This window comes from Varanus komodoensis, unplaced genomic scaffold (assembly GCF_004798865.1).
Source record: "Varanus komodoensis strain SLA01 unplaced genomic scaffold, ASM479886v1 scaffold5, whole genome shotgun sequence".
Classification (NCBI taxonomy): domain Eukaryota; kingdom Metazoa; phylum Chordata; class Lepidosauria; order Squamata; family Varanidae; genus Varanus; species Varanus komodoensis.
The window spans coordinates 37,861,964-37,885,695 of record NW_025336087.1 but is presented as its reverse complement, the minus strand read 5'-3'; the positions used below and the strand labels follow the sequence as shown (position 1 = coordinate 37,885,695).

The 23,732-nt window shown below is 42.6% G+C and overlaps 2 protein-coding genes across 2 annotated transcripts; one reads left to right on the top strand and one right to left on the bottom strand.

Moving 5' to 3' along the window:
* Positions 1-462: 462 nt before the first annotated feature.
* Positions 463-15,514, bottom strand: LYRM7 (LYR motif containing 7). Its single transcript, XM_044446862.1, has 5 exons — positions 15,438-15,514; positions 12,099-12,171; positions 9,482-9,552; positions 5,679-5,760; positions 463-1,876 (listed from the first exon to the last, which is right to left on the bottom strand). Exons 1-5 carry the CDS (start codon positions 15,450-15,452, stop codon positions 1,806-1,808), a joined length of 312 nt encoding a protein of 103 aa, XP_044302797.1. The 5' UTR covers positions 15,453-15,514; the 3' UTR covers positions 463-1,805.
* Positions 15,515-18,153: 2,639 nt separating this feature from the next.
* On the top strand, positions 18,154-22,979 carry HINT1 (histidine triad nucleotide binding protein 1). Its single transcript, XM_044446850.1, has 3 exons — positions 18,154-18,312; positions 19,571-19,675; positions 22,649-22,979. Exons 1-3 carry the CDS (start codon positions 18,202-18,204, stop codon positions 22,811-22,813), a joined length of 381 nt encoding a protein of 126 aa, XP_044302785.1. The 5' UTR covers positions 18,154-18,201; the 3' UTR covers positions 22,814-22,979.
* Positions 22,980-23,732: the final 753 nt, after the last annotated feature.

Genomic DNA, 23,732 nt, shown 5'->3' with positions numbered 1-23,732 from the left:
AATGTAGATAGTATCTTTGAGATATTTTTTATGAAAGTCCGGAATTGTCTCATCAAAATTAGTTATTTCTGCATGAACTCATACCTATAAAATGTTTTTACATTCTTTGTCACTCTCTGATCCATTGGTTGGATCAGACTCATAATGCTAGCTGGAAGGTAACATACAAAAATGTTGCCATTAGTGAGCTCTTCCACAGGAGGGTGTGTGTAACAGTTATCCAAGAGCAACAGAACCTTACTTTTCTCTGGTATTCCTTTGTTCCATAAATTTTCTTTAACACTGGGGACAAAAAGAATTATGAAACCACTTTGTAAAAATTTCTGCACCCATCCAACTGTTATTTTGTGCATGATAATCTACAGGAAGGTTAGTTATGCCTTCAAAGCACCTTGGTTTCGCAAATTTGCCAACCACACACAACTTTACCTTATGAGTTCCTGATGCATTTACACAAATGAGCACAGTTATACATTCTTTATTTAGCTTGAACCCAGGAGGTACCCTCTCATTACCACCAGGAAAAGTAGAATTCAGCAGACACTTCCACATAAATGAAGTCTCATCTGCATTTTAAATCTGCTCTGGGGTCAAGCCATTTTCTGCAACCAATTCACTAAACACATCACAAAATGAAGCTGTGGCCTCAAAATCAGCCGATTTCTGCTCACCTGACAATTCCAGCTTATGGATGCCATGATGAACGTTGAATTGGGTAAGCCAGCCACTTGAAAATGAACACTTACCTTCAATGTTCATTTTCTCATGAAATTCTGTTGCTTTTTCCTGTAACATGGGTCCAGAAATACAACCACCATCAGACCTTTTCAGCAAAAGTCACTCATGCAGGGCCTGGTCAAGCACTTCCATTTTCGGTGTATGAAGAGTATGACACTTCTCCACACTCTTGTCACTCTCTGGGTTAACATAAAACCCCTTTATCTTTTGAGACTGAGCCTTAATGTCATAAATTGTTGACGATCTGACATTAAATTTCCCCATGAGCACTGCACGATTCTCACCATTCTCAAGCCTCGGTCCTCTTTCCATGTTCTGCTTTCCACTTTCCTGGGACCAGTTTCAGCATCCCTTGGCTTGGGTGAGAACACAAAATGTGAACAATAATAGATCCCAACCGATCAGTGAATTGGTGGAAATGGGAAACAAACATGATGCACAAAGCGTGGGCTTACTCATGGTGTGGCATGGTGCATCAAGTTTAAACTTACATTTTAATTTTTATTTAAAATATTATTTCTTTGATTCTCTTGCCAGTTGCTTGAAAGTGCCAGTTGCATGAGTTCTGGTTAATGGAGAGTCTACTTTAAATGACTTTAGGTACCTTTTTAATATTTATTGACATGATTTCTGTAGATGTTTAATTCACTGTTTTCCCAAAATCTCAGGGCCAATTATATCATATTACCGACCACCCAAACACTAAAACATTTTAACATTCTGAACTAAAAGTTACAATAGGTTGGTCTGGCAACTTTTTGATGATGGTGGGGAAAAAGCTATATGCCTGAACATGTGTGAAAAAAACGAATCTTCTCCCATGGAGAAATGAATGTTATGGAAAGGCTTAAAAATAGCTTTGACTCACTCATGTTGTCTTAAATCCGAGAACAATAGCATTAATTTCCAGTATGCACCAACACAACTGAGTCTTTTTCTGCTTTAAGTCTGAAGACAAGTCCAATAAATACTTGTTTTTTTAAAAAACTGTTTAGAACGCTTTTACAGGAAATCTTCATTTACAAGGAAAAAAAGAATAAACAACATTAAATTCTATTCCTTCCAATTCATGGCTTTTGCTTTGGCGTGTCACAGAAAGGCATGTTGTCCTGCAGCACCTCTTTTCTTGGAACAAGCACTAGAAGAGAGGAACATTTCCTGTAAGATTTACTTTATATTTACAAAGAAAGGTCAGCTGATTTGCTACACATATTGTTTAAATTTTCCATCTGCTGAAAAGAACAGTTAATATTCCTAACTTTCTCAACACAGTAATAATGGATGCTTCTAGATGAGGTGCTTTATTGGGCAACCCCTCCACCTCAAGGGAGGTGCCATTGATACGTGGAGATGCCATTGCTAAGTGGATGCTTTGCACCCAGAAGGTCCCAGCCTCAATCCTTGGCATCTCCAGGCAGGGTTGGGAAAGTTCTGCCTGAACTTTTGGAAAGCCACTGCCAGTCAAACTTGACAATATTGGTCTAGATATTTCTGACTTCCATTTGGAAGCCTGCTGTGTTTTCCCTAGCGACGTTTACTGCCTTATCTATACAAGCTTTCTTAACTCATTCAGTCAGTATCAGAGCAGCCAACTGGTTTTGTTCAATTGTTTCTTATCAATCCTCATCTCTACCAAAGTTCTGAACATCAGGCATCTTAGGCTACTAATGCTCCTCAAGGCTGTCGGATTAGTTTGCCTAACCCAGGGGTCGGCAACCTTTAACACTTAAAAAGCCATCGTTTCCCACACAAAAGAAAACACCAGGAGCTGCAAAACCCTTTTGACATCTAAAATTAAGATAACACTGCATATATCGTTTTTTACCTTAATGCTATGGGTATCTTCATTATGATTTAGCTGCAGCTCTTGTTCAGTCACAAAAAACTGTTATTTTTAATCTTACATTATAAACTAGTAGGACTCCTTTCATATATTTTCAAAAGGAGAACAGCTTCCTGAAGAGTCAAAGTCAGTGCTAAAGGGCTGCATGCATTAAACAGCAAACCTCATAAGTTCGTCAGCAGTAAAAGCAAATTAATCTACCCACGTACCATAAAACGTTTGGTTTTCTTCAGAAAACTTTCTTTTCTTCGATTTATCCATGGTTGGCCTAACCGGGGGGGGGGGGGGGTCAGTAAGGATCAGCAGGTCCAGAGATGTGCCGGAGATATAGGTGTGTTTAGTGACTGATTAGCAGATAACCAGTCAAGTGCTGTGAATTGTGACAGGTCCCAAGTGCAGCTTTTAACATTCAAATAGAGATTACATTGGGACAAAGAGAACCCTTTCAGCAGTTTCCTGTAACATGAGAGCCTGCAGGAAGCTTGTTTAGCAGAGGAATGTAGCGATTTACTTAACTAGCTGATTTACTTAACTAGTGCTGAGTTCCTGGGTGGAGCTTCGAGCAGATCAGCGGCTGTGCCGATGCATGTTTTGAGTGACAGAGCCGCAGCAGAGGGGTTCAAGAGCCACGTGTGGCTCCGGAGCCGCAGGTTGCCGACCCCTGGCCTAGCCCTACTAAACAGCCTAAAGGCAAAGATGCAATCGTATCACACAGCTTTTTCTGTATAAGTACTGGCCTCAGGGTAGAGTGGGGATGTGGTGCAGGGGCCAGATTGTTGGACTGGGACCCAGGAGACTTGGGTTCTAGTCACCCCTTGACCACGAAGCTCATCAGGTGACTCTGAGCCAGTCACTGACTCTCAGCCTAACCAACTTCACAGACTGTTGCATTTGTTCCTCAAATGGAGGAGGAGGATTGTGTAAGATAAGTGGGGAAAATGGTGGGATACAAATGTAAATAAATACTAGGCTGGGTAATCTTGTATGTTAAGGGTATCAGAAGCACACATGGCATATACCTCACATGCAGGGAGTCCCAGCTGGCATCATTCCTATCACTACTTGGTAACATGGAGGAGTAGCCAGTTAGGAGTGGGGTCAGCACTTCTGTTTGAGCAAATGCACAAAGCACCAATGCTGACAGGTCATTTTAAGCAAACATCACCGAATCACAGCTTGAACTGGTAAAGCCAGACAATTTACTTGCAAAACTAGAGTCATACTGTGCACTCTGGGACCAGGCCAAGTTTACTTGCAGTGCTGTCAAGATGCTCCCCCCCCCCCCACCACCAGCAAACAACACCCCCTTCTCCCATGTTCTATACCATGCGACAATTCCTTTTCAGCCAATGCCAAGTTTCTATCTCAACACATGCACTTTGTGCTTCTTTATGGTAGGCTTATTCCAGTGCGGTGTACATCGCTCATAGAATGAAAATGCCCAGTCACGGGGATTAAATGGTGCTTATTTTTCCTCCTGTATCCTGACATTACTCTTCTATCCTTCTGTTGGCCTAGACAGGAAAGGAGTTTCACAAAATGTATCTGTCCTGCAAAAAGGAACTGGAGGAATGGTGCCCGACTACAGCTCAATGGAAGAGCACAGGCTTTGAGTGCAACGAGTCCTAGGAGTTCAGGTGTAATTCTTGACATTTTCAGGTAGGACCAGGGAAAGCTCCTGCCTCCAACCCTGGCAAACTGCTGCTGTTAGTGTAGAGTTGCTGAGCTGTCTGAAACCGTGGCATTGGTTCCTAGGTATCAACTACATGTACAACCAGTGCACTGGTCCAATTCTCCCCTTCTCTCTAAGCATACTTGCTTCTGCTCAGCAGTATTTGCAACTGCAGAGCTCGAGTCTGAGGTGAGGGTGTCTCAGTTTTGTCCCGTTTGCCTGAATTAATTCAAAGATGGCCTGCCAATTCAAAAGAAAGACTAGGAGTCTCTAAGTAAGGAACTACAATCTGTATCCTGTTGGGATCAAGGGTTGATAGGCTGTCTAATGTTAATTGTGATAATGCTTTATATCTTAAAATATAGCCATGTGGCTCAGAGAGTATAGGCTAGAGGACTATAGCAAACATGTACATGTTTCTTTTATTGGGAAACTTTCAGGTATATACAGCTTATTTATTTATTTATTTATTTATCGATTTATATCCTGCCTTTTTCCTACAAAGGGCTCAAGGCAGCTTACATCATTCTCCTCCTCCATCTTATCCCCACAACAACCCTGTGAGGTAGGTTGGGCTGAGAGTCTGTGACTGGCTCAAAGTCACCCAGTTGGCTCCATGGCTGAGTGGGGACTAGAACCCACATCGTCTTAGTCCTAGTCCCATGCTCTTAACCACTACACCACACTGGCTCTTAATCCATTGAATGAACCCATTTGATACAGGATCACAGGAAAGATACTCACGGGAACAGTAAAACAACTGCAAAAACTATGAATACAAATATCTTACCCTAAAAATCACAAAATAAGTTTCAAGACATACATTTAGAATAGTAACTGCAGACAGTATCAGGGATTCTGCAACACATTTTGTGGAAGTAAAAAGAATATATCTTATCAATTTCGAATGTATTCAAATGTGCCAAAAATGAGAAGGTTTATGCAATCAGTATGAACTTTCTGACCTCTGCTCTGCTCTGCTCTGCTCTGATTTTGGCCCCCTAAATGTTTTTCTCCTCTTCATGAGGAAGGGGAACTGAAGGCCCAGTAGGATTCTTCAGAAGACAGTGGTGCCCCTCCCCTCCCCTCATGTTGGCTCCAATCTTCTGTCTTCAGAAACCAGCCACTGCAGAAAGAACCACGTGGGCTGGGAGGGGAGGGGCCCACCAAGCTTGGAGTCCAAACTCCATCCCAGAAGTTTTTCCCTGGTTGAAGCTGAGACTCTAACCTATCTGACTGCCATCCCTAGACAATGTCAGGAGGCATGGGATTGTGCTGTTAATGGGTCATGACAATTATAATAGCATGCATCGCTACATACAAAGAATTAACAAACTGACAAGCAGTGTATGGTGAACAAAGCCAACATTATTCAGTTTTAAAGCAACTTTGGTGATGTTTCCAAAGTGAAATTTCTTTACTTACAGATTTTGTTGGCGTCCACATGGATACCTTGAATGACAGATGTTCTGAGTATAACTTCTACATCTGAACCTATTTTCATAAGCTATACAGGAAGAAAAGGAAAAGAAAATCAATTGAATGCTACAGAGTAATACCTGAAGAGCCTTTCTGTGTTCATGGAACAACATTACCTTCCATGTCTGAATCATTCAAAGGATGTTATTTTCAATACTGAAAGACCTACAGTTAGCCAGAAGTGGCAATAGCTCTTTGGGCAACTCCTTGGAGAGAAGACCGTAATTTCCATTCCAGAGTGGGCAAACGGGGCTGTTTTCAGTTCAATCCCTTTATAAACACATGGAGTGCCTGAAATACTAAACTATCTATCTATCTATCTATCTATCTATTTATTGATTGACAGCTCTTCCCTTTGGTAATGACCATGTTACATCTAATTTTATTTCCTTGGTATATTTCCCCATTGTTATCACACTGCCTTTTTATCCTGCCTTTTTCTCTCTTGTGATGAACCCAAGGTTCCCATACCCCTCCTTCACTCCATTTTATCCTCAGAACAACAAGTCTGCAAGGTACATCAGGCTGAGTGAGTGGCTCAAACCCACCCTGGGAGCTTCAAGACTGAGTGGAAAGTAGATCCACTCTCTCTCAGGTCCCCAGCACAACCCTCTCGCTGCTGCACCACACCATCTTAATTAATACGCAATATGCATGCAGAGCTCATGGGGGACAAGGTTATCAAGTCTGAATAGGTTTAAAAAACTAACTTGTCACCTGATATCTGGGATACTGTAGCTATGAAAGGAACCTTTCTACAGTGTATCCAGCACTGGTAAGTGTGTGTTTTGACAATTATTAAAAACCTACTTGTTTACCCTGGTTTTTCCAAACCATTAACTTGTTTCTAATGATGATGCGCTTTTATAGTGATGTACTGTTTTATGCTATGCTGTAAATTGCTTCAGGATTTTTAGAAAGGGAAGTGGTACATTAATATTATAAATAACAGCTCATACTTCACTTATTGCTAGAAAAGTAAGGCAGACACCACATTATAAAGTGGACGGAGTTCCAAAACCACTGCCCTGTTGCCTGACAGAAAGTACTCATACACTGGCAGCCAACTAATTCTGTACTGAGGTCTGCGGCAGATAAATGCTCTTTGGTATAGGAACACAATATTTAACACAATATAATTTACTTATTTTAGCTTGAGGCGGCCAGAATTTTATTTTTATCAAGTGCATTAATATTACAGACTTAGTAAATGATCTATCTGTACTTATGCTCTAAGTAACTTCCTGTAAATATGGAGGAATGGGGAACTGAGTCGGCAAATATATTGATCAAAATAATTCATAATCCTTGAAAAGACAAGTAAAAGGGATTTCCCCCCCAAGTTTATGAACATTAATGTTTTTTGAGGCTTAACTTAGTTTTAAAAGATTAAAAATAGGACTTTGATACTGTCGAGGTTGGCAGCCTGGCATGTGAACAATCCACACTTTCAGGAGCAATAAAACTAAAGTCCTTTAATGCTAATTATCTACAAGATTTACAACTCTATAGATAAGCCCTTCCATTGAGGTCTTTGGTGTGTAGATGTTAACCTTCTAATGGCTTCTCTCCCGGAGCCCACCTGCATCTACTCCTCTAAGTCACGCCTTTCCTCCCTCTTACTAACAAAGACTGTCGCTGTTCATATCTTCATAGAATCCAGTGATTGGCAGCTCGAGAGAAATCCACCATGCCCACTGAGTCTTCTGTTTCATGCTCAGGGAGATCAGTGTCAGAGGGGAAAGGAGCAGTTTGCTCCTCCGAGTAGAACTTGCAGCTTCCTCCTTCTTGGGACTCTCTGGCTTCGATGAGGGCTCAGGCGTTTGTTCAATGGGCTGGGAATCAGAGGGAGGTGCAGCTGCTTGCTCATCCGCCCCTAGACTGGGTTGTGGGGTCGGCTTTTGGGCACAGGGTGTCAAGCACAAGACCTCCTTGTGAGCCACTGTCTCTGTCGGGGCTTCCTGCACGACAGATACTGAAATGCATCCTCAGTGTCTGAATCTGAGCCAAGTTGCTTCCCTTTGGTTGGACAGAACCAACACCAGTGCTTAAAGGCTTTAGACGTAGCTGCTGTTAGGCATGGACTAGACAAAGTTGTAAGTTACCTGATCTTTTCTTTTGTGCCAGTTTCTGCAAACAGACTCGTATACCAAAAATTCATCCACTGAAAAAACCCTGGTTCACAAAACAAGCCCACCCACTGTGGGTACCTGTCTGTCCAGGATCAGACTGCTTCCCATAAGGTGGCTTATTGTGTAGCGCTTTATAGGTTAAGCCCAGAACCTTAAATTGGGACTGGAAGCATACAGGCAGCCAATGCTGATTGGCCAGAACTGGCCTTATATGTTTGGGTCTCCAGGTCCCAGTTATTAACCTGGCTGCCACATTCTGCCCCAGCTGCAGCTTCTGAACCATCTTCAAGGTTAGTCCCATGTAGAGTGTGCCACAGTAATCCAACCTAGAGATCAAGAGTATAGATTACTGAGGCCAGGTTATCCCTGTCCAGATAGGGGCACAGCTGAAGCTGGTAGAAGACACTCCAAGCCACCAATGCCACCTCAAGTGACAGAGATGGATCAAGAAGCACCCCCAAACTATGAACCTGCTCCTTCAGTGGGAGTGCGATCCCATCTAGAAAGCCTGAACATCCCCTACCTGGTTAGAGGAATGGGAATGAATGGAGAAGTTTTTTGAAAGACAATAATAAAGGAAACATTTATACTTGTTTTGCGTAGGCAAAAAAGAAAACCTATAGTTCAAGTTTCATAATCTTAAGAAAGTCTAAGTGATTTAAGACACAATCCTATGTAAGTCTAAACCATAACCACACACACAGAAAAGAGAGGCCTACAATTCCCAGCATGCTCCAACCAAGTGTTATTGCCTTTTTCCAGTTTAAACTTGAATAAGATTATGCCTATATGGCTTTTTTGCCTATTCAGCTGGTTTTTTGCCTGATAACAAGAAGCAAGAGACATTAGTATCAACAGTGGGCCAAACAGGGGGAGTGTTCCAATGAATCCCTTTCCAGATGTCTGAAAATGAAGTCTGGGTTCACTCAACCAGGGCTGCTGCAAGGGATGGTTCCCAAAGAAGGAAGAAAAATATAAAGAGGCTTATCTCTGACTAACAGAGTCCACTACCTCCCTTAAAGGCAGAAAGACAACGAAGATCCTGCTGATGTATGTATGTATCTGGTGCATTTTTTTCAAGACTGCCATCTTCCCAAGTGGTTGGATGCTCCTAATTCATCTTTCATTTTTGTGTGGGAGTTTCTTCCTCTGACAAGCTAAACCAAAACCAACCACCACAATGAAAAAGCTGCAGAGGTTCAAACTTTAAAAGATACTGAGCTGGATCTACACTTAGTCAAGCCAAAGAGATGTCAGATATTCAGGACTAACATGTCTCATTGATTTCTATGGGCCTACCTTAAGAATGACTAAAGCTAGATCCAGTCCATGGTTTCCAACATGTATGTTTGGAGCACATCAGTACTGCAGATGCAAACATGCTCTAAATCAGTTTAATTTCAATGACTTTTACTTTATAGCAGGGAACTACAATTTACAAAGGAATTATAGTTTCAAAGGAACCATCATTTTAAAAAGGCACTCAGAATTCTTTGCTCTAGTGCCTGGTTTCCTCTCAGCCCCAAGGTTCTTTGGAAAAAGGGGGAGAAAGGACCTGTGCTAGTTAAACCAGTGAGTCCTTTCTTCAGTAGCAAAAAGGTATTCTTGTGTAAGTACCTCAGTTATTCTTTCAGAAGAAGTCTCATCTTTATTATTTCTGAATTCTTCATTTATCTTAAGCCTTGCAGCTGGATAAAGGGAAAGTAGAAGAGGTTGGAAAAAGTTACTATTTTAGCTTCAGCAGAAAGACTTTATGAACAGCATTCAGAAAAAGGCTGAGACACATAGTTAGTGAAGCATATGCACATTAGAACTTCATATTTCTCTTAAGACAGCCATATTTCCATGGAGTGATATCTGATTATTTCCCAACAGTGTAGTTGCAGAATCTGATCAGTTTCTAGAAATTTAAAATGACTTTCTTCTGACTGTACAGATTATACTACAGGACACATATCAAGTAAGAAAATAACTGTTTTGCAGCATGGTGAACAAGATAAACATGAACCATCCTACAGAGGATAACATTAGAAAAAGACATAGTTGGTATTTGATTTCTGCAGAACCAGCCCCTAGAACAGGAAACAGCTAAGTTCCCAGTACGCTTGTAGTATAAATCAGCTTAAGCAGCATATCCTGCTTTGGTTCCAACCCAACTCATAATAAACTGATAGCAAAATATTGGAGACAAGAACTATGTTCAAAGTATCAGAAAGCATTAAGCCAATATTAAAGAGTACAATACTCCTTCTGAAAATAGTACCTGCTTGAGCAGAAATGTTTTACATTCCATCTACATGATTTTTGCAGGCAAAGTGTTCAGAGAACTGCAGTTCCACCTCTTTCTAAGAGTCCTTAGCATATTACACCTCTGTATAAATGATAGCAAAATCATGCTGCAGGCATAGAACAGTTCTGAAATCACCTTGTTCCACAGCTTAATGGGAACATAAAGTTCCCTCTGTATCTATGCAACAGCATAATTCACATAAAAATTAAAAGGTGTTTGCAAATAGCCTTATGTAACTAGGAGGCGTAGCTAGAACAGAAAGATAAGCTGTACGAACTTTATATCTGCTTCTGCTGCACAAGTGCAGCTAAACCAAAAAGGAGACAGTCTTTTAATTAGTAATGGCCCAAATCTTTTAGAGCAAGGGTAGGCAACCTGGTGCCCTTCAAATATTTTGGACTACAACTCCCACAATTTTTTACCCATCCTATACAGAGTTTAGATCAAATGCAACACAACATCAGGATGATTATGCCCTCAGAAGGCAAAGAAGCATTTTCCCTGAAGTTTTGCCTTAGGAACTGCATTTTAAAACACATGTAGCCTGGTTTAGAAAAACTTGCATCAGTTTACAGAATTTTGTCAATTGCAGACCTTCTCTGAGGCAGACAAGCACTGGACTGAACACATCTCAAGGCATGAGATTATTCAGGTGTGAAAATGTCCAAAGCAAGATTGCAAGCATGAGTCTACTATATCTAAGCTACCATACCCATAGTATTTATTACTAATACTAGGTGCTAGGATCTTTGTGGATGGTGCCTGACATGATTGATGATGAATTAATGGATTCCAATCTCATTCTCTTTTGTAACTTTTATTTTTAAAAGCACACTCCCAACAACTGGAGAGGAAAGTAACAGTCCCCTTTACTACTCATGAAGAACCATGACAAACTGGTTAAGCCCTTTAGCAAAAAAAATGGCAAAGACCCTTAGAGCAACAGCTATATAGTATACACTATTTACCATACTGATGATATTCTGTTTTCTTCCCTTTATACTTTATTTGAGAGTTGCACATTTCAAAGCATCCCAAGTATTTTTCAAATATCCACAGCGAGGGTGGAAAATCCCAGGTGCAGAACAATGATGACACTTGTCAAAATGGCTTTATACCCCTAATCCATTAACACCTACACAGAGAAATTGAATGTTTCTCTTTCCCCACATCTGAAATGCACTCACCCTCCTATACAATAGAAGAGCTACTTCAGAACACCTTCTTTTAGCATATAATGTCTACTGCATTAAAATGTGATTTGTTTTTCCATGTTATTTCCTTTGCTTGGATTGGCTTCATTTGCAAACAGTTAGCTTAAAACATGCAGTTCCTGCATATATGAACTACATCTATCAGATTATAAGCTGGAAAGTTTCCTTCGTCAGAAAGGAAGAAGAGCAGGCTAGAGGAGGGATGGTAGTTCAGACATGGAGCACATGTTCTGCATGAAAAGGTCCCAGGTTCACTTCCCATCACGTCCGGGTAAGACTGCAAAAGTTGTGCCTGAAACCTTGAAAAGCCAGTCCCATCAGTTTTAATAGTACTGGGGTAGATGGATGAATGGTCTGTACAAGGTGGATTCCCATACTGTTATGCTACTATTGCATAACCTTGCCAACTTCAAACTGGCACAAATACATGCAGGATCACATGATCTTTTGAAAGAGGGAGATGCCTGTCACCAGCTTCATACTTAAGCATTCACCTGATAGCTATGCAAAACTGAAGGCTGCTGAAGGAAAGGCAGAGTGTTTTGTTCCTCTTCTGTAAGTGCACAGAAGAGAATTTTGAATTTTGTAGACTAGTAATTTTTGAGGGCCCATTTATCATCCTGGCAAAGATGCTGCAAAACCACCAACCCCCCTCCCCCAAACAAACCCCTTCCAAGACTGTTTCATTTTTATTTTATTTTCCCTTTAGCATGAAAAGAAGAATCTTTACCTTCTAGGGCTCTGCTGTCATTTTGGAAAACTTGTTGCCTTGTCCTGTGCAAAGATCTGAAAAGTTTCAAAATCTGTAAATGCGACATAAGAGTTAAAAATCATCACTACTGAAACTTTGTTTTACTTATTACATTTCTGTTATTTCTGTTTGTTTTACTTATTACGTTTTGGTTACTTATTATATTTCTGTATCACCCAATAGCCAAATCCTCTAGGAAGCTCACAAAATAAAAGTAAAGTTGTGAAATACAGTAACAAAGAAAAATGTAATAGAATTGACTTATGTTTAAAATAGAGCAAGGCTGTAATCCAGTGCCTTCCCGCCTTAGCCTCTGGACTTGGTGGTTTGCATGAAGTAGTACGCAGTGGTGGCAATCTCTGCTTTTTCTGCATCCAGCATCCTGCAGCTGGATGGCATTTTTCAACAGTCTATAGATAAAGCATTGGGGAGGGAGAAGGAGGGATGGCTTGAAAAGGAGATTGGATAAATTCATGAGCAGAAGGTGGTCGATGGCTACTGGCCTTGTTGGCTATATGCTGCCTCCATTATCAGAGGTGCTATGCCCTTCTGTTTCCATGTGAGTTACTCTGGAAACATGGGCAGCCCAACAAGGGAAGGATGCATTGTGTTTCCAATCCTTTGCCCAGTAAGTGTGTTCCCATTCAGAGGAGGTTAGCTCCAGAAGGAAAGAGTTAAACGGGGGCTGGTTTGCACAATTGCAGAGGCCTATCATGCCTCATTTAAGGGTGCCTACTCTCATCAATTCAAACATTTCTATGCCCTGGCATCTTTGTCAGGCTCATCAGATAATGACCAGGTTTGCAATTTGAGCCATGGTGGGTTGTGGTGCATGTTGGGGGGTCATTTTGAATATCCATGTTATACACCTTATGCTATGCTAAAAAGGCCCATGAGTTCTCCAAGGGGTGTTCCGTAAGACACAGAAACCTTCTGATGTGGCTTAAATATTAAAAAGGGCATGCTGCTTGAATGCACATAGTGCGCTGCAGTGATCACGTCACTCCACGCATCATCTGATTGGTAACACAAAGGCATCAGGGTACCCACCTGTTCTAATTAATGGAAGCAGGCACGTCAGTTTGTTGTGTGTAGGAGCAAAAAAGGTTAGTGTTTAGAGGGGCTGAATAATGAAACATCCACCAAACAGCAGGCTTAAACATAAGTAACACAGCCAGGCTCACACATGACAAGCAACAGCACTGCACTGTTTCCATGGTACACAGATTTTTGCCCAAATTTACTGGCCAGACAATTGTCTGTTTCCCTGGACAATGAGTTTTCCCCACTTCCTACTCTGTCCTTCTGCTCTTGCCATGCATCCTCATAGTTCCAAAACCAAAACCTCCTTCCTTATGCTATTGCTCCCTATGGATCCCAGTGGCCTCATCCTGATTGGCCTACTGAGGTTTTGAAGTGGGTTCTCCCTTTCCCCATCCCAAGTGTTCTTACATCCTGCCTGTCCACCTCAACCCCAAAGGAATTTTTCTTAAGTCATAATGAACATTTTTGCCATGATTCCCCCTCTACTTCCTGTGCTTTTACCCGTTTCTCCATGTTTCCAAAAGCAAACAAGGAGATGACCATATCACTCTGCCAACAGAAATAAAGATGGTGACAACACATCTGTTGAGAGCTGAGGATAGTAGAGAACAGATGGCTGAGTCGCTCCCACGGCTGCTCTTTTCATGGGACTCTATGGTGTTTCATAACAACAATGGTAAAATGGTTGATCCCAGGTCCAGATAGCCAGAAAATGGCCAGTAAAGTGTAGTAATCTTAGAACAGACTGTTGATGCACTCCATGCTTTTTGGAAAGCAAAGATACCCCCACAGAAATGCCATGGATAACAGCCCATCAAGGGTAGGAAATCAGCATGGCTTCATAGGATGAGTGAACCTAGCCAATGCCATTCAGTGAGGATAAGCAACATGCTGCAATGAACTGAGGGGACCACTGAGCAAGAGGAGGTTTTTATATGCAGAACTCAGGGAACAAATATGGCAGGCAGGAATTCAACAGGGTTGACTTCTTCCATCAAACCAACTACATGTAAAGAAATTCACCTGCTGAATTTCTGCAGAGCTGCAAGGGAAATCACATTTTTTACCATATGTTTTAAAAAGCTAAGAAGGCAGTCTGACAACCACATTGTCAGGGAGTAGGGTGCGACCTCACAGGAAAAGCAAAGGCAATGGATTATGGTTCCTAATTTATATATCAATAATCATGCATGCCCTGATTCATACACTGTTCTTACTCCAACAGCAAAACATGCATGATTTCAGCACATTATTCTTTAAACCAATCTTTGTCAACCTGGTGTTCTCCAGACATTTGAGACTGCAGCTTCCATTGGCCCTAACCAGCAGGGCCAATGGGAATTTTCTGCCAAAACATCTGGAGAACATCAGATTGGCTACTTTTAACATACTTATAGCCAAAGCTTACTCAGCTTGGGAAAGCAATACCTTCTGGAATACCTCTCCCAACTGTGATCTCCTTGGACATTACATTCAACCTCTGGGGCCTTCATCTGAGTGTCAACCCAACAGGTGGCTCAGAGGTGGCACAAAGGGGGAGGACCTCCTCTGTGGTGGCTCCCCATCTTTGAAAGACCCTCCCTACAGCAGCCCACTTGGCACCACACTTGCCATCTTTTCAGTGCCAGGTCAAGACAATCCTTTATACAGAGGCTTTTAAAGATCTCCTTGATTACCCAGGGACCTGAGGTGATTACCCAAGTAATCCTTTTGTTTTGCAAGGGTTTTTAAAAAATACGCTTTAGAGCTATTTTAAATTACATGTTATTTAACATTGTTTGTTTCTATGGTATTTGTCTTGTCTTGTATGCATTGTATTGTATGCATTGTTGCAAACTGCCCAGACAGCTTCGGCTATGGTACGGTACAGAAATTAAGTAATATGTAAAAACAATCCATGAACACATTAGATGTGCAGTGGCCTTGCCATTAACTTGTCAGTTCTATATGACAGCAGCAAAAAAAGGAGAATCTTCACATAATGTGCAATTCTGTGCACATTTACTTGAGCATATGCTCACTCAACAGGCAGACAAGCCTAGGATTGCACAGGAAGGTGTTGCTCACTATTTTTTTACTGAAGCACTAGAAGGTGCCGGTGGTCAAAGTCCATGTCGAGATTCACGTAGCGCGGAACATCGAGCCGACCGCGTACGTCCCCTAAGGGCAGCGCAGCTACCCCTACTGCCCTGCTACAACCACCAGGCCTGCTTTCCTGCCTCCCACCGCGTCCGCCGGCCACAGTTGCGCAAGCGCACAAAATCCACCACTGACCTCCCTTTTCCCCATCGCAGCAGCAACTCCGCTTGAGACAAGCACAATAGCACGAGTCTTCGTAAAGGGACGGGACCACGCCCACTACGGCACGCCGGTGGTTCGGCGTGAGCCAATCAAACTCGCTCTAAGGACAACAACAAATCCGCGTCTTCCTTTTCCCCCGCCTCCTCTGACGCGTGGCGCTCTCTAGCCCTATGAAGGAGCGGAGCCTTACGTCTCAAGAGTCGCGTAGAAAGAAAGATGGAGTCGGGAGCGGGGCTTGGCTTCATTTTAATCTGTGTGAGGGATGCAATCGTAATGCGCCTGCACGAATGTCGCTCCGACTACTTGCATTCAATCGAACATAAGACTCGGGTTCGGAAAAAGTGTGGAGAGAGAATTTTTTACCAAGTTGCGCTGCATTTGCAAGCCGTCTTGAGACCTGCTGTTATAGACGGGTTATAACTGTTTTAAATCAATAATACATTTTAAATAAATAAAATTTTGCATGCGGTTTTTTATTTGCTGGAAATCTGATACTGCCTTCCGTTTCACAGTGTACAAGATAGGCAATTTAGGATGCAACTCTTTAGGGGGAAAAGTCCTACAACTCCCAGCATTCCCCGTCTTGATTAGGGAATGCTGGGAGTTGTAGAAATTTCCTCCTGTCTAAATATGCATAGATTTGCACCTTAAGAGGAAGGAGGATCAAAGCTATTTCTTAGTAAATGAACTGTTGCACTGCACCACGTTGCTGGCCTAGCATAAGGTATGCTCTTTCAGCTCTAGCTTCGCCTTCTGCCTCAACCTGCAATACGGCGGAGATAACGCGAATTGGTTGTGTTCACACTTGCATTGTCAGAGCGATTTGTGAAATGCTTAGTTCCTTGAAAATAAAAGAAGAAAATTTACGCTTGGGCTGTCTTTGCTTCTACATTTTGGGAGTGTGAAGTGTGGTGGAGTGGAGATTGAAGGCACGCCGGTGCCTAATCAGAATGGGCAAACAGCTATCATGCTCTCTTTGGGAAAACCCTTCTGGATTCTGGTCCCCACCCATCCATGGAGTTAACTGAATGGCTTTGGGCCAGTCAAGAAATCTTAGCCAACCTACCTCACAGGGTTGTTATTTTAAGGATAGAATTGAGAGAAGAAAAATTACTAGAGCTTCAATGAGTTCCTTGAAAGGAATAGTCAGGATATAAATATAATAAATGAATACATTCCTTTGATTGGAAGGAGCCATAGCCCAGGTGGTAGAACATCTGCGTTGCACACAGCAGATCCTATGCTCAATCTGCAGAATCTCCATGTAGAGCTAAGAAGGCTCCTGCTTGAATCCTGAAGAGTCACTGCCAGACTTTGTGGGCAATGCTAGCTAGATGGGCCCAGTATCTGACACAACATAAGGCAGTTTCTAATGAACCTGTGTGTACTTCTCAGGGTTAATGGTTGGAAGTTCATTCCTCCAAGCTACCACCACTCATTAAATTTTCTTAAACAGACCTACACAACATTGCAAGCTTCTCAACTGGCCTTTGCTCCTCAATTTCCAGCCTTTCCAACCAAACTTTGATGGCTGATGCAGCTTATGTCCCAGCCTCTTGAATGTTGGCTCCAGCTTCCAATTCCACCCATTCACAGCAGCTCATTCAAAGTAAGAATGAGCTTAAAGATGCCTGACCCGGGATTGACCATCAAATTCGGGATGAATTTCAACAGATTTGGGGGCGATGTTGAGAACTTTGGGAGGTCCAGCAGTCATTTTCACCCTGTGGACTGCCACCAGGCTCCTAGCCACTCTCCAGTTGTGTATCCCCCTGGAAAAAAAACTGCATAAATAAATAAAATGCCAGTTTGCTACCAAACATTGGCCACTAACTTCTTTGTTGCATTGCAAGTTAAACGTAGTTTGGTTTCCCAGCTGCATTTATGAGTTCTCAGAGATATTTTAGGTGTAAAAAAGAATTTAAACAAGGATTTACGGGGGGGGGGGGGATAAGCAGCAACATTGGGGATGGTGATGCCCTTTACCTCATACTGCCCATCCCTGCCTTAAGTGGATCATTACATCTTGTCTCCATGGCACAACAACAGCTGTGTGGTCCCACTGATGGGGTTCGACTTCTGTGGGATCCGCTGTCTGGAAGATGTTGGCTGGAAGATAACACCAGGGAAGACAAAACAGGAGCCCATGAAATGCTTCCCGAGTAACCGCCTGGGAATTCCTGTCTCTCCCCATTCCTGAATTAGATTTTATCGTGACAGTCTTTCGTAACCCTAACCCATGTCCAGAGACTCTCGGGTCTATATATACACGCTTGCAGTTCGTTCTAAGGAAGATTTCGGTGCGGACCAAATAAGCCTCTCTCAGGAACCGGCTGTAACTCTGGGAAAGCACGGGTTAAACACATAGAGATGATTACTAGAAGGGATTAAAAAAAAACACATAGAGATGATTACTAGAAGGGATTAAAAAAAAACAGACCGTAGAGAAAGAATCGGTGAGAGTAGTTTATGTAAATAGCCCTGCGGTATTTTACGCACCGCCCCTCCTCCTCCTTCAGCCAATAACTTTGCAAGCTGCATTTCTTGGCCCACCCAGCCGTCTTCCCTGGTTGGAAAACGGCGAGAGAGCTGGGTGGAGGAAATATGAGTGACAAGAACGAGCACCAATAAGACGGGGAGCTGTCGAGTCACTCGCTAACCCCGCTCGGTCGCTCGTGGCCCAAGGGGCGGGCCCGGGATCGGGAGCAGCGGCGCGAAGCGCGTCGGGCTGGGAGCGATGGCGGACGAGATCAGCAAGGCGCAGGTGGCCCAGCCTGGCGGGGACACCATTTTCGGGAAAATCATCCGCAAAGAGATCCCCGCCAAGATCATCTTCGAGGACGAGAAGGTGCGGGAAGCCGAGGGAAGCTCTGCGTCCGCCTGTCGACAGGGGCGTGGGGCCTGGCCGCCTGCGTCTTTGGCCTGCCGCTCGTATGCACCTTCGCTGTCGGCCATGCTTGCATAGGCGGCGGTAGGAGGGCCGCACGGGAATATGCCGGCCGGGCCTTCCTTTTCCCTAATTGCTGTTGGCTCCAGAAAGCCCCAGCGGCCCTCCCGCCTTCCCCTCAGAGTTGTCGGAGATGCTCTGCTTCTGTGTGTGGAGGCTTTGCTGAGCTATCTTGGCTAAGCATTGATGGCCTTAAGGTGCAAACCTAAACAGGCACGGACAGAAAAACGTCCTGCAGCTCCCGGCATTGTAGGACATTTCTGTCTAATCATCCATAGGATTGCCCCCGTAATCTCCGAATATATGCGGCCATATGATTGCATTCGCAACCACTTTTATGTCTGCTTTTGATCAGTTTTGCTGCAACATGGAAGTGACTGCATTTGCGGGAATCTGGAAAATCCTGGGTTATCATTGGCAAATAGTGTGTGCATGATAGTTGCTGTATTGGTTCTGGGTGCACTTCTCACTACCTAGAATCCCAGTGACCCCCATCTTCATGGGGCTCTCCAGCCTGAGACAGGAGCTAGTAGCAGGGATGTGAGGTGGTATGGGCAGTTGAACTACCTGCATTGGTTGGTCTTATGTGTGGATGGGTCCTAACCCCAGCTGCTCATCATCCCTGGTGCTGGCTCCAGCATGAGATCTGAAATAACAGTGAGGGTGGAGTGAGACATGGCAAGACTTACCCATGCCAAGGAGAGCAGGCAAGGCTGCCCTGCATCCCTGCCGTTAACTTTGATCAGAGATTGCAACGGAGGTGTGGGGCAGCCTAGCCTTTCTGCACACCTCCTTTCAGCCCCCAAAATGAAAAGGGTGGGTCTACTTTGTATAGAGATATTGCTGGATGTGATCCTGTGACATACTGTAAAAAAACCTCTTGAGTTTTCATAATAGAACTGAATTCTTATAATTTAAAAATATTTATCTGGCTCTGTAAGGCCATGTACTATTAAAAGTTTGCTTGAATTGATGGTATTTCAGTTACAGTTTCATAAAAAGCCATCAGCTCCACACTGAGTTATAATTCTTTTGTACAGCGTTTCCTTTAAAAAAAAGAGTTTTGGTAATGGGGATGAAATCAATCTTGGTTGAAATATTTCTGGTGTCTGTTTTTAAAAGAACAATGACTAAAAACTGCCTCTCCCCTCTTCCTCAGTGCCTCGCGTTCCATGACATTTCTCCTCAAGCGCCAACACATTTCCTAGTTGTACCCAAGAAGCCTATTGCTCAGTTATCGCAAGCGCAAGATAGTGATGAAGCTGTAAGTATAAACAAAGGGTTTTAGAATTTTGTAAGAGTTATTCAGCTTTTCAAGTAAAGGCCAGAGTAAGTTTTCCTTGCTATTCTGTAGAAGCTTCCCAAACCTCAAACCTTTCTTGACCTTTTCCCTTGACTTATTAAGAAGTATTAGTCAACATCTGGAAAGGTATTTGTGGTGCCTGCAGGAATGAAAACAGGACATCCTTCTTAGTTGCATACTCTGTGGATTGAATAGTTTAGTTGCCATTGTGCTCCAGTTCGGAGTAGCACAGCTTCATTAAGAAAAGACCCAACTACTTTCAGCACAAAATTAAAACCACACTGGAATTCAGTGAATTACTTCATTTCTTGTTCAGGTATTTACATCTCGTAGCTGGATTTGCTTGCCAAAAATAAAATACAATTCTATCACATATCTTCTATGGCAAGGACTTCTAGGACTATATTTTAAATGAGTCGCTATCTGTGTTTAGCTGCTTCATGAGTATATAATTAAATAGGCTTACTAAGCAACTTTCCCACTTCTGCAGTGCAGTCCTATGCTTTGTTTACAGGGGAAGAAATTTCACTTTCTGTTAGGCTTAGTCTATAGCCAGTGTGCATAGCCTGCCTTTCCACTATCTCCAAGCCTCTGCCCTGAGCAGCTTTTAAAATAAAACAAGTTTTAAGAGCCTAGAAGAGAGTGTTGCTATTGGGACTCTCAGCATAGGTTGCCTATTCTATACTTTAATATTGTACTAGAAAATTGGGTTTGATATGTACTTTTTTTCCTTTTTTCTGTGCTAACTTTCTATGCAAATAATTACAGATAACTGATAGTTAAATATGCCAGAACAAATCCCCCTTGTCTGCCCCTATTACCTTGCAGTCTTGCATCTACGAAATATTAGGGGAGTGCTTTTTAGCAAGCACACTTCATGAGAGGAGACAGATGCATCCCTGTTTTCACATTCTTTAAAATTTATGAAGTTCTTATATTGGGAGGGATCCCCTAAAGGGGAAAACCTCATCTCATCATGCTGTGAAGGGAATTGTATCTCTGTTTGTGTTGAAAGTGTGCATGGCATCATCACAAAATGCAGTCTTGTGCATTTTCTTAGTATAGTTGCATTGTGCCCCTTGTTCCAAATAGAGCTCTACCCAGAATGTAATGCTCTTGCCATTGTGATATAACTTTTGCTTCTTAGTATTTTTATCCAGTTAGGGCACAGGCCTATCAGGTGTGCTGTTGTCACCTGGAAGGCCTTGAATTCTCAAGTTTCCTATGCCCTGCCGGGCTGAATCTAGCAGGGCAGGTGGAACTGAAGAGGTGATCTTTTCCTCCCTGTTCTCTGATCTCTTGCATTTTGGCTTTTCAGCTTGTCTAGTGAGGGTGCTTTGGAGGTTAGTAAAGGAGGCTAGAGAAGCCTCAGCATAACTTGTGTCCTGGAATCTCTGGTCTCCTCCCAGCCCACCAGAATGTCCCCTTTGGTTGCTTTTCCAGCTTCAGAAAGGCAGCTGTCAGCGCTCTCTGTTCTGGATGCAAGGGGAAGGGGTCTGGTGTCAGCTCTTCCTACTGAGGTTGGAGTGCTGTTTCTGGTCTCAGAAGAGCTTTGCAAGCTATCCTATGGTCCCTGGGGAAAATACACCCCCCACCCCCAGTTCTGATGCAAATATGAACTCCTGGAATCACTTCACATGTTAGATCAGTCAGTAATTACCCTTGGATGGACTGAAACTTCCTGGATGTCTTAAATCCACTGAAAGGATTTCCCTGATCTAGGTTAAATAAGCCAGGCACTACTGCAATTTTCACAAAGTTTGTCTTATTGCTCAGTTTGAGTTAAGTAAACATGAACTAGGCTGAATGATCTGCTTTTGTCCTTGCAATGCAGTCCTCAAACTTGAAATGTAAAATCCTTTCTAAGGGCCGCAATCCTGTGCACACATACTTGGGGATAAGCCCCACTGAACTCAGTAGGCTGTGTTTTTGAGTTTTCGTTAAATATTGTGAGGCAAGGATACCTCATGGTGTGAAAAAGCAGCGCTTCCATAAATCAAGTCAGGTTAGCTGCTGTGATTTATGAGAGCATTGCTTTTCACACAGTGAAATGACAGTCACCCTGACACATGAGTAACTGCTTTCTTCTGCTATTTGACAACTGTGTGCCTTGGCTGCTCTTTGTATCCCTAATACAGCAGTTCTGGGCGGGCCTGGAAAAATGGATCATAAATCATAGGAAGCACGGTGGCTTAATTCTCACTTTTTATGTGAGATGTTTAAATTGATTTTTGTAATCTGAATTACCAACTTCGATATTAATGTTTGTAGAATATGAGAAGTATCAAAAACACATGGGAGCGTTGAATGTTTTATTGCACTTGTTCAAAATTAAGATGGGATGTGAAATAAGGATGTTCATATTAAAAATTCCTCTGGGAATACCGGTAAACATCAGAACAGCTAAAGCTCATATGCCAACAACAGAAATAGAGCAGGGGAAATTTTTTTGATGTAACAAGGATTTCTCCTGAGCTTAGGTCTTTTGAAGAGCGTCTTCCCCTTTGGCTCTTGTACCAGAAGTTAATAAAAAAATACTGGGCAGAATTTAACATTGCACTGTCACTAATGCAAATAATACCGTACTGGCATAAACTATCCCTAGTACAGTACCACTAGCGCCTGCTGTTGCAGTGGGTTTTCCTGCAAATCTTGGCCTGCTAGCAAGTGTAATTGGCATTGCAGTAGGCAGAGTTTATCACTAGTACAACGTCATTTACATTAGCAATTATATAATGTAGTGTGGAATGTTGTGCAGGGTGATTTCCTATATAAAAATAACACTTTTGGATTCGTAATGACTTACAAGGAGAAAAAGAGCTCTTGAACAGTTGTTAAGTCTAAAAATTAGGCCAGATGTTGCAGGCATGGGGTTAGACTTAGCTGTGCCTTTGACTAAATGACTTAGGATGGTGTGTCTTTATTTCCTTTCAGCTTCTTGGACATCTAATGATTGTTGGCAAGAAATGTGCTTCTGAATTAGGCTTGACCAGAGGATACCGAATGGTGGTGAATGAAGGATCAGATGGTGGCCAGTCGGTCTACCATGTACACCTACATGTCCTTGGAGGTCGTCAGATGGGGTGGCCTCCAGGTTAAGGACTACATGAGAGGTATAGGAATATTGCCCTCAAACTGTTGCTTGAATCCAGTGTAAAAAATGTAAAAAATCCAACCACGCTTAATGAAGTCCAGTCACTTGTGGAGAACAATAAAAGTTTGTGAAAGCCTCATCCAATAAAATTACAAGTATGTTGGATCCCCAGTTTGTATTCTTTCCAGTCATTTTACGGTTCTGTCACTGAGTTTGAATATATCTATAAGTTGCTGATCTTCTATAGATGTGGCATTCATAGGATTCTTGGATCCTCTTCTGTCCTGTCACTGACCAGGGAGACCTGTGTAGTTCCAGCACAGTTGCAGCTTTTTATGTGTTCAGACCATAGCACTATTGCAACCAAGGCGGTTAAGCTTCTTCCCCATCCACATTCCATGTATGTGCCATATATTTTTTCATTCCTCTCAGCAATGTGAGATGGTAGGTGTTCTCATTTTGCAAGGGCAGGATTTTGCAAGCTGTAACCCCAGGATTAATCTGTGATTCAGTGGTTTAATCTGCCAGTGGAAGAGAACTGTTGTGAATTTTTTCTTCCCTTGGCATGCCCAAGAGAGGTAGGAGGTACTCTGGAGCAAATCTGGGACATGTATATGGGGGTGAAGTAGGGAGGAGTGAACAGGGAAGTCCCACTGCACAAGTGGAAGTCTCCTGTGAGAGTTGGATCAAATACAGAAATAGGGGTTTGAGTTCTGGCCCTCAATGAATCATTTAGAGTTCTCTGAAGCTGAATTAGTAGCTGAATCTGTGAAAACTAGGCACCCATTCAACTAGTATTGTTTCTACTGGCTTAAGGTATATTTTCCACTTGATGGTTGATGAATTCTGCAATTTCTCCACAATTGCAGAGATGTGGAGAACAGATTGCTGGGGAGTCATGTAGAAAGATGCCAAGGAACTCTT

What these genes read in the sequence shown, in the direction of transcription:
- LYRM7 (XM_044446862.1), bottom strand. An exon ending in CTTCTGAAAGAATAACTGAG is followed by an intron (nt 5,761 to 9,481) that starts GTACTTACACAA and finishes CTTCCTGTATAG; the next exon opens with CTTATGAAAATAGGTTCAGA. An exon ending in TGTGGACGCCAACAAAATCT is followed by an intron (nt 1,877 to 5,678) that starts GTAAGTAAAGAA and finishes CCTCTCTTCTAG; the next exon opens with TGCTTGTTCCAAGAAAAGAG.
- HINT1 (XM_044446850.1), top strand. Translation starts at nt 18,202, where the DNA reads ATGGCGGACGAGATCAGCAAGGCGCAGGTGGCCCAGCCTGGCGGGGAC. An exon ending in TCATCTTCGAGGACGAGAAG is followed by an intron (nt 18,313 to 19,570) that starts GTGCGGGAAGCC and finishes CCTCTTCCTCAG; the next exon opens with TGCCTCGCGTTCCATGACAT. An exon ending in CGCAAGATAGTGATGAAGCT is followed by an intron (nt 19,676 to 22,648) that starts GTAAGTATAAAC and finishes ATTTCCTTTCAG; the next exon opens with CTTCTTGGACATCTAATGAT.